This window comes from Sesamum indicum, linkage group LG4 (assembly GCF_000512975.1).
Source record: "Sesamum indicum cultivar Zhongzhi No. 13 linkage group LG4, S_indicum_v1.0, whole genome shotgun sequence".
NCBI lineage: Eukaryota > Viridiplantae > Streptophyta > Magnoliopsida > Lamiales > Pedaliaceae > Sesamum > Sesamum indicum.
Window position 1 is genome coordinate 13,611,613 of NC_026148.1, and position 10,900 is coordinate 13,622,512.

The 10,900-nt window shown below is 30.5% G+C and overlaps 1 protein-coding gene across 1 annotated transcript; it reads right to left on the reverse strand.

The window, feature by feature from the left end:
• On the reverse strand, positions 1,026-8,041 carry LOC105160952 (putative late blight resistance protein homolog R1A-3). Its single transcript, XM_011078494.2, has 2 exons — positions 7,548-8,041; positions 1,026-3,526 (listed from the first exon to the last, which is right to left on the reverse strand). Exons 1-2 carry the CDS (start codon positions 7,956-7,958, stop codon positions 1,295-1,297), a joined length of 2,643 nt encoding a protein of 880 aa, XP_011076796.1. The 5' UTR covers positions 7,959-8,041; the 3' UTR covers positions 1,026-1,294.

Genomic DNA, 10,900 nt, shown 5'->3' on the forward strand with positions numbered 1-10,900 from the left:
TTTGGAGGTGGAGGGAGTTTGGAGCAAAAGCAGACGTTGAGAACAGCCATTGCTGAATGCTGATGGACAACAACTGCTGATCTTGTTTGGATAATCCGTACAAATATCTAATTATTCTTATATGCCTTTCCTAAGGGGAAAAACAAATTAATGGTTAATGACATTAAATGGTATGGAAAAGAATTAAAATTTTATAATTTTATTTAAAAATATTTGATAATTTATACCAACACCCTTCTATCGATCAACTGTTGAATACTCGAATTTATCTTTTAATTCATTTTTTTTCTTAAATTTTTTGATCAAATTATTAATTTTAATATTATTTTTATAATTTCACTCATTCAAACATTAGAGTGCTAACTCTTATTTTATAAATTAATCGATCTCTAAATTTTTGAGGAGATTCTTCGATTTCTGTGGTGCTCTTGAAGTCCAATGCATACCCCTTACACGAGTACTACACTAATAATGACAGCAGAAGCCACACTTACAACCACTACACCCCCAATGTGCAGCAGATCCATCACTCCAATATGGACCTTGACAAACTCACCAACCAAATCTTCACTCTTCTTGTAGACAAGTTCCTCTATAGATACCAAAGCACATTGCTCTCATCAATAACCTGTACTCATCCCCCACATAAATTTAGGTCTCAGAATCGATGCCGGTTGCTCGACAGAGACCCTCAAATATGAAATCCCTCTTTCTCATTTTCTTCCTAATTTTTCGGTTAACTTGAGTTGAAATCGATTTTTTATCAATTCACTGAGTGCCGATTTTAATATGTTTTGTTCAGTTTGACCAATTCATACCAATTTTTGTGGGGTTAATTTTTTTGTTTAAATTGGATTGAATTCAAGATTGGTTCTCGATTAAATTGGTTGGATTCTCCGATACAGCCCAAATATATAAATCTTGCATATACGCGCCCAAAAACACTTTACTACTGCACCAGAAAATTAGAATCAAATTTTGAAAAAACAACAAAATAAAAATAGCTAAACATTGTTCAATTTCTGTCAGTAGAGCTAAGATAATAGCTTCTATATATGGAAAAATGCAAACAACCCCCTTATATATTGCAAATGAACAAATTTCCCCTTATGAGAATATAAATAGCAATTTACCTCCCTGTATTTTTTAAAATACAACAATTTACTCCCCTATGATTTTTAAAATGAAGCAATTTACCTCCCTATATAATGCGCTCATTTTCAAATTCATAAGAGGTAAATTTCCATTCACCCTATATAGATATGCATAGAGAAAATAATATAAGCAAGGGTGGTCATTCATCGGGAGGAAAAATGGAGAGTTTGAATCCTTCAACTTCCACGGCTTGGTCTGCTTGCCTTTCCTTTGCTTCTCGAATTTTCTTGGCAGAAGCAGTTGCATATTTAGAACGACACAAGTCCAAGGCATGGAAGTATGGTACATCAGCAAGCCCAACTGGAATTTGTCGGAGTTGCTCACAATTATGCAGCTCAAGGCATTTGAGTTTAGGAAATTGATAGCCTAAAGCTACCCAAGTAACTAAATTTGTCCTTCCAATGTGCAAGAACTCAAGATGGTGAAAACCTCCTCCCGTTACCTCCCAACAATCACCTACGAATGCCTTTTCTTTTAGCTTGAGCACCTTGAGGTTCTTCAACAATCCTAGGATAGAGATATGCTTCCAATCTAGGAAAGTGTGAGATAACGTTAGGCTCTTGAGGTTTGGTGGGAATTTGAATGATGGAGGAAGGCTTTGCAATTGGTGGATGGAAGGTGGACTAGGAAATACATCATTTTGTAACTTGAGCTTCACAAGCTCTTCCAACTTCACCAAATTATCAAATAATCTATAATCGTCGTCTAGAAGCAAGGCTAGTTCTCCACGAATGCCCAATTCCTTCAAATTTTGAGCCCTTTCAAGTACTTCTTTTGTGCAGTTTTGTGGTGAAATTCTACTGAGTGTTTGAAGTTGTCCACTTGCTTTACTACCTTGCCCTATTTCCGGCAGAGTAGCCGATGCATTTGTCTTGAAATGCCTTAACTGAATCATCTGCCAAATATCTGCTTTAATTTCAAGAGTTCGACAAGTTGTATAAACTACAAGTGTTTGTATGCTCCACAACTTGGAAAAGTATTTAGGAAGACTTGCCAAATTGAAGGACAAGATGATGTACCTCAAATGAAATAAATGGTAAAGCTCACTAGGAATTCTTGCAAATTTCATGGGCTTGGCGTCGAGAACTTTAAGCAGTTTAAAAGCCTTAGGTATGGTTGAAATGCTCCCGCCTTCCAAGCTAACATTTTTCTTGGAGAAACAAACAAAAGAACGTACCCGAGGACCATAAGGTTGAGAAGATAGAAACTCCAAGACATTAGCATGGATACAAAGGCGTCGAACTTTTTCTACATGGCTAATAGGAGGTACAAATCCATCATTATACATCTCCACTTCTTGGAGGAAATTCTCCGTTTCACTTCCCGCTCTATTCTTGCAGAAATCACGTAGCATATTATGGATGCGGCATGTTTTGACTCCTCCATCGGATCTCCTCTTATCAACTTTTAGCAAGTTCCGGCCAATAAGATCCTTTAAGTAATTTTCTGCAGTTTCCTCCAGGTTGATGCTAGATTCTTTCTGTATGAAACCTTCTGCAATCCACATGCCAAGTAATTTCCAAATAGGTATCTCAAAGTCTTCAGGGAACATTCCCAAGTAGAGAAAACACGCTCTTAAGTGATAAGGCAATTTATCATAACTTAATGCTATAATTCTTTCAATGCATCTCTTGGGGTCCTCATTAAGGTCGTCAATGCTTTCAAACACTTTTGTCCATGCATTTCTTGTCGCACTCATGTCATCTGATGCTGAAAACTCGTTGACAAGAATTCCTCCTACCACCACTATTGCAAGTGGCAATCCACAACATTTTCCGGCAATTGATTTTCCAACAACTTCTAACTCAGGAGGGCATTCGGGCTTACCGAATACCTCATACTGGAGCAGCAACCAACTCTCATCCTTAGTCAAGAGACGCAAGTCATGGGGAAATCTACTGCGATTAGCATGGCGAGCCACTTGAACATGACGACTGGTGATCAAAACTTTCCCCTTGTTGTTGTTGTTTGGCAAAGCAATTTGGAGTGTATACCAATCCTCAACTGTCCATATATCATCCATGACTATTAAGAATTTTCCTCTCTCTAGATAAGCAGCAACTAGTTGAGCTAATTCATGATCGCTTTTGCCATTCATGTGCTCATCGATTCTGGTGAACTCTTTCAAAATGGCAAGAAACACATCCTTTTTCGTGAACTCTTTAGAGATATAAATCCAAATGCAAACAGGAAACTCGTACCGGATAACTGGATCATTGAAAATCTTTCTTGCCAAGGTTGTCTTGCCAAGGCCAGGCATGCCAACGATGGAGATGACATCCAACTGCGGTGCTTCTTCAAGGAGAAAACCTATTAGTTTTTTGGCGCCATCTTCAAAACCCACCACATTATCCTGTCGTAGGAGGGGAACCTATTTGACAATTTTTAACTGCCGACAGTCAGAACCCAAAGTCATTGTACATTGCTATAAGTTGCTGTAGCGTAAAAGATCAAATGCAGAAAGCACGTTTCAAAGTTAACATGTAATAATTATTTGTGTAAATTACATGGGTCTCCCCTGATATTTGACATAATTATAAATACCTCCTAATTATTTGAAAAATTATAAATACCTCCCTGATATTTGATGAAACTATGTAATCCTTGGATTGAGGTATGAAATTGTCAACTTTGCCTTTACTGTATTTTTTTTAAAAAATTAAAAACTTATTAAAAAACGAACGGGATGGATGGCAAAATTTTAAAAAATTATAAAAAAATTTATCTACTTAGTCCATAAAAAAATAAATAAAATTATAATTTTTAATCCACAAAAGTATTTTGGTTAGTTCACCACAAAAAATCGATGGAAATCTAACAGATTGGGCTAATTGTTAGATAACCGTTAAAATCAAGGAGGTATGGGTAATTTTTCAAACAACGATGAGGTATTTGTAATTATGTCAAATCTCAAGAAAAATCATTGTAATTTATCCTAATTATTTTAAAATGTAAAAAACAAATAGAATGTGACAAATACTCCAATTGAGGACTCTCTTTAATTCCATGAAAATACTAATTTAAAACAATATATAGTTAAAGGAGAATAATTTGATAAATTTGATGTCTTAGTATTATGTTTGAATTATTTTATGTCTATCACTGTTAGTATTATGAGCTATACTATATTTCTTTTAATTATGAATATTTCTTATAATTAAGATTCAATTCAATTTTTGTGTTTCTCATTCGTTTAAATAATATTAAAAAAAAATTAAAGGGACCTTCAGAAACAAAAAGTAAGAACAAGTTAAAAGTCTCCCAATGTTAGTCCCATGTGACTTTTTGAATAAAAATTGAACGGAAAAATCATGTGGCCATCAGTAAGTGCACGTGAAGTTGGGTTTTGGCAAGTAATTCAAAACGACTTTATTAGGGTGATTTTTCACCCAAAAATTAATTTTAAAAGCTGCAAAAGAGCCCATGTCAACAGTGAGTGAAAGAAGTTGGGTGAATGAAAAACCCACACGTTATTATGGGAGAGGAGCGTATTTTGTGGACTTCGTGATTAAACAATAATCCTGGTGGAAGATTTTACAATTATGATGACGTTGCATGTGGGACTAACATTGAGACTTTTTCTTAATATAGGGGATGAAATGTGAGAAAAGTGTAACATATGAGACTAAATAAGAAAATAAGCTTATTATATAGGACCAAAAATTCGATTTTCCCTTTATACTATTACAAAGAAAAGAGGTGGTGCAGACACGAAGTGGTGGTATTGACATTGCTACGTCCATTTTTTGTGATTGCAAAAAGGCCCTTCATTTTATAAGATAATTAACTTATTCAAATTTACAAGTTTTACATTACCTTAATTGTCAAATTAATATATTTTATTCTTATTTATGATATTTAAAGCGTAAAATATTATTTATTATATGCATGCAAGGACAATGCGTCGTGATAGCTAGTAATTATTAATGAAAGAAATTATAAGTTGTCATTATAGATAACTAGTCATCGTGACACACTATACTTGTGGGCATAATAAATAATTTTGTTTACACTTTAAAATATATTAAAAATAAGAATATAATATACAAACCAAAGAAAGATAAAATCAACTTAGGAGAATAGTCGACATAACAAGAAATTGGTTTTGCGATATCCCAAATCATCGTTTGTGAATTAAAATAAACCACGTCTTTTCTTATATACTAGTATAAGCGACACATCTATACTGACAACTTTATGACAACACAAATATGTTGACAATAAGTAATTATTGTCACTAGGTTGTTAATATATATTTGTCACTAGTTGTTTCTAATGACAACTTAATGTACAACATTTTGTCATTATTTTTTGTCAATTATACTTTTTACAAAATAATTATCACTATTAGTACTTTTGAATTAATTATTTTGAGAAAATAAAATTTTTTTATTACTAAATATATATAATTAGTGATAAAATTAATAATATCGCTTAATTTTCAGTGTTCAGTCTCACACATTTAATTTCTTAAAAAAGATTACCACCTAAATGAAAAGTAAGTACTGCTAACGTCGTGTATCGTTGTGATTAATCACTCTCTCTAAATAGTATATCAAAAATGCGATAAGTATATTATATTTGTATTATAATTGATCAAATTCAACTAAATCTAATTTGAATTAGATACTTAAATTACGGAACAAAAAATTATTATTTCTCCTTATATTTGTATATAAGTGTATATATAATAATAATATAATAGGTATTTTCATTCTTTTATTGTATATAACATACCAAATATTTTTAAAACTTTTGACTGATTTCTCTACATAAATACCTTATCCTATCAAATATTTGGAATAGAATAAAATTTCCAACAATAAAATTCCTCATGTTAAACATTTCCCCAAAGCAAACGGAGTTAAAGGGCCATTGCATGTCAACGCGTGATAAGAGATGGAAACCAGAGGTTCTGACATAATAATACAAAAAAGTGAACTCTAAAGTCTTGCATACGGTGTCGTTTAAATATTATTTTAAAAATAAAATTTTAGAGTACCTGAATGAAATTAAATTACGAAACTTATGATATGTTAGTACTAATAATAATTTTATAATTAATATGATCAAAATTAAAAAAATATTAAAATTTGAAAATTAAGATATTGTAAATTTCTTATTGACTTTATATATTTTGTTAATATCTTATTTTTAGATTTTATAAGTTAATATCTAATATTAAATATTTTCACCATTGTATAAGCTTTCAAGCATGCCGTTTTATTAAAAAGCTTATAACTTTATATAAATGTCTCTTACCACTACAAAAAAAATTGATTATTTCCTATATTATATTTCGTTACGGCTTAAAAATTATAATAAATCAATATTATCTATCACAGTTAGACAAAATCGATGCAAAAATTTAAATTTTAACTACAGTTAAGCAACATTCGCTGTGGTTTTACATATATATGCCAAAATATTACCACAATTCTAATAGTAACAAATGTTTTGACTTCATCTATAAAAACGACTGCGCAATAGCTAGAATTTTTAATTTTAACCATGATAATTAAGAAATAATTTTAATATTTCTTCCAGTGTGCCGTTGCATCAGAGATATCACTAAACATTCACATGATGATGAGTATATAAAAACAAATTTTTAATTGTCATCTGTATTATATATAATTAAAAAAGCATCTTATCGCTATTTTCAATTTATTGATATGTTATTTTTTGGATTAAAGGTAATTTTAGTCTCCTAACTTTAGGCAATTCTCATTTTAGTCCCGTAACTTACTAGGGTTTCATTTTAGTCCTCTATAACTTAAAAAAATTCAATTTTAGTACACATTTGGTCAGAAATTTGCCTCAGTCATCGAAAAAGTCACATGGCCTTCACGTGACTTTTTAAATTGGGGGTTTCGTTTTTATTGGCTTAAAAAGCTCACGTGGCGATGATATGAAGGCCATGTGACTTTTTCTGGTGACTGAGGCAAATTTCCGACCAAATGTGTACCAAAATCGAGCTTTTTTAAGTTGTAGAGGACTAAAATAGAACCCTAATAAATTACAGGACTAAAATAAAAATTGCCTGAAGTTAAAGAACTAAAATTGCCTTTAATCGTTATTTTTTTAACCTCCTCACCCATCATGATTTTTCATATGGTTTTATAGTTTGTTTTCCTCATTTATTCTCATCTTATATGCGTTTCAGATAATATTTAATTCTATAAAAAATAAATAATATAGCTCAAAAAAATATTTTATAAAAATTATGTTGGTATACAGAATGCGGCACGCTAACTAGTATTATATAACGTGTGTTAAAGTTGAATGCGAAATTCATTACCACCTCAGAACCAAGTCTATATTAAAAGAAAAACGCAGAACCAAGTCAAATTTAATAGGATAATTTAAGCATAAATCAAGATCAAAGTCACCTCTGATTTTTGAAGCCCTTCATCCCCGGCGAGGTCGGCGGAGTGAATCCAGGCCTTGTTGCCGACCATAGCGCAAATGGTGTCGATATCATTGATGATGGTGAGGAGCTTCGTCGGCGCGTCGAAAGCTCTGCTGAAGTAACTCCTGGACTTGCTGTTGGCGGCCTGCGTCACCAAGGCGTCGATGATGTCCTCTGCCTCGTAAACAACATCGTGAATGTGGCGGGCGAGCTCTCGCAGGCTCTCGTCCTTCCGCCGATTCTTGGCGGAGTCCTCAAGGAAGAGTTTGAAGAGGTGGAGATCCTCCACCAGCTTCTCCACCTGCTTCTTGACATCGATGATGAGAAGGGATTGGTGAAACAGTAGATGCTGGAGCTTTTCAAGGAGGAAATCGACTGCTGCATCCGCCATGATCTTAGCTTTCTCTCTCTCTCTCTCTCTCTCTCTCTCTCTCTCTCGGTCCCCCCTCTATGTGGAACAACAGCAAGCTAGTATCGGTCGAGTCAATTATTTTATACTAGGAGCAACGTGTGTGCAATATATATATATATATATATATATATATATATATATAAGAGTATAATGCAAATTTAAAATACTCATTATTAAAAAAACACTAGTAAAAAATTTATTTTTTAAAAAATATAGCAAAATACTCACCTAATAAGACTGGTAGTATGGCTCATGATATAGCAAAATATAGCAAAAATTTAAAATGTCACTGTTAACTCACCTAATAAGACTGGTAGTATGGCTCATGATATAGCAAAATATAGCAAAAATTTAAAATGTCACTGTTGACCCACCTAATAAGACTGGTAGTATGGCTCATGATACAATTCAACTAGTCACTGGTACATCTAATAAAAAATAAAAATAAATTTATGCATTCATATAATTACCACATTTATATAATTATCATATATATATTTTTAAATATGTAGTAATTGTATATTTTTTTATTAGTTCATCAGTCATTTTAGTTTTATTAATTGAATATTTTTTTTTAGTAGATATGTAAATATATATTTGTATATGTATAAATTTAGTTTGACAAAAAAAAAAAAAAAATTGGTCCATTAAGTATTACCATTATCAATTTTTTACCATTAATTTATAAAAAAATATGTAAATTTGGTCCAATTTAGGATTTTTGCTCAATTTTCCGGCAAAATTTGCCGAAATCTACCACTTGTCTGTCGGAATTTCCACTTAGGCAATAAAATAGATGATGGGGCATGAACTTGAATGATTGAAAAATTTTATTACCCCTGTGATTTGAATCTTAGTCGACTAAAATAATATTTAAACCCTTCACCAGATGTGCTACAATTAACTTAGGTTTTAGGAGCTCAACTATCGAATATAATATATGTTTCTAGAAGTACTTCAATATAGATTGATAATATATTACAATGTATTAAATATTTTTAAACAACTAATATATTATTATGTTAATATAATCTAAATATTAGCATTAAAACTAATACATTATTTTATAAAATACATAGATATATCTTTTTCTGCTAACACATCTATTAATTTCATAAAGGTCTATAAATATTTCAAAACATACAATATAATAATAAATTTATAGAATAAAATAATTATGTAAAATATATAAATATTTAGCATTAAAAAGTAATGCATTATTTATTAAAAAACATAATATGTATTGTCCGTTAACATATTTATTTATTTAATACAGGTTTATAAATATTTCTAACATATAATATACAATAATAAATTTATACAATGATAATAATAATGTAAAATAATATATAAATATAAGCATTAAAAATAATATATTGATTTTCAAGTACATAAATATATTTTTTCTGCTAAAATCTCAACATTTTTAGAACATATTAGTTGTTTAAAAATATTTGATGTATTATAATATTATTATCAATTTATATTGAACGAAAATTAAATCAAATTCCAGCAAAAACTGTCGGAAAATTGAGCAAAAATTAAATCAAATTTATACATTTTTGCAAATTAACGGTATAAAAATGATAATGGTAATAGTTAATGGATCAAAATTAGTCGAAGACAAATTTAAGGACCAATTTTTTTTCCATTTAGTTTTAATTTGGTTTAATCAATAAGTGAAACTAAAAATTATGAATTTCAAGTATTTTTGGATTACAAAAATAAAAAAGAATTAATGAATAAGTAAAAATATAATCAGAAAAAGTTTAAAAAGGATGATTAGCATTTGTATTTTTTTTAGGGGGGATGATTAGCATTTTCAAAAGAATCGATTATCTCTATTTTTCGTTATTTGACAAAACTCCTTGTGAAAAATGTGCAAGTCCTCGAGGTCGCTAGTTTGGTCTTGAGGTTGCATCGCTGCTCTTCAGGTCGCTAGCTACATCTTTTCTGTACAGTTTTGCTCTTTTGTCATTTTCTGTATTATATATTAATCTGTTTGTTAGGATTTTTCTGTTATTCCCAAATTTGATTGGTTAGTAGTTTGTTAGCTAGATTCCTTTCTCTTGTATTTATATACTAGCTTTCCATTATATTATTCTTGATGACGAAGGAAAATCACTTTCCCCATATTATTTTCAAAATGGAACTCTTGTTGTTCCCCTTGAGTTTGAAAGCTTTCCGCCCCCGACTCCCAATCAATCTGCACGAGTCGCTGGTTGAAACCCAAATCGTTGTTCAGTGTTTTGAAATCTAAATCGTTCGTTCGATAATTTTTAACTACGAGTTATTGATTCAATCGTTAGGTTACTTATGGTAGGACTGATGACATCATATTTATATCATAAATAATTATTAATATTTTTCAAATAACGTTAAATAATAAATTATATTAATATACTTAACAATCTTTCTTTTTTTTAAAAAAAAATAACTTTTTTTCTTTGATATTAATAATTCTTTGATAAGATATACAATATAATAAAATAATTTTAAAAACAAACTTATAAAAATAAAATGCAAGCTAGTAATAATATTATATATTTTCAAATTTAATAGAAAATTAGATGCACTAAATTATCAGAAATAATCTAACATAAATCAGCAAAATTGAACTAAGAAAATAAATAAGGACTTTATATTTAGAAATAACATAAAGTAGTTAAACTTAACCGAAATGATCCCAATTTAATAGAATAATGCACATTTTTAAAAATAAATTATTATCTTTCAAAAATATCACAAAATTAGGGTACTTAACAAAAATAATACACATTTTAGAAAAAAAAATAAAAGATTTTATCATGTATTTACACTTGATTATTGACCCGACCAGTTCAATCAACCTAGTACAAGGTCACACAGTTCACCGGTTGAACCACTAGGTCAAACGATTTCCACAAAAAAAAGTGGTTTTT

What these genes read in the sequence shown, in the direction of transcription:
- LOC105160952 (XM_011078494.2), bottom strand. Translation starts at nt 7,958, where the DNA reads ATGGCGGATGCAGCAGTCGATTTCCTCCTTGAAAAGCTCCAGCATCTA. An exon ending in AAGGGCTTCAAAAATCAGAG is followed by an intron (nt 3,527 to 7,547) that starts GTGACTTTGATC and finishes ATTGTCAAATAG; the next exon opens with GTTCCCCTCCTACGACAGGA.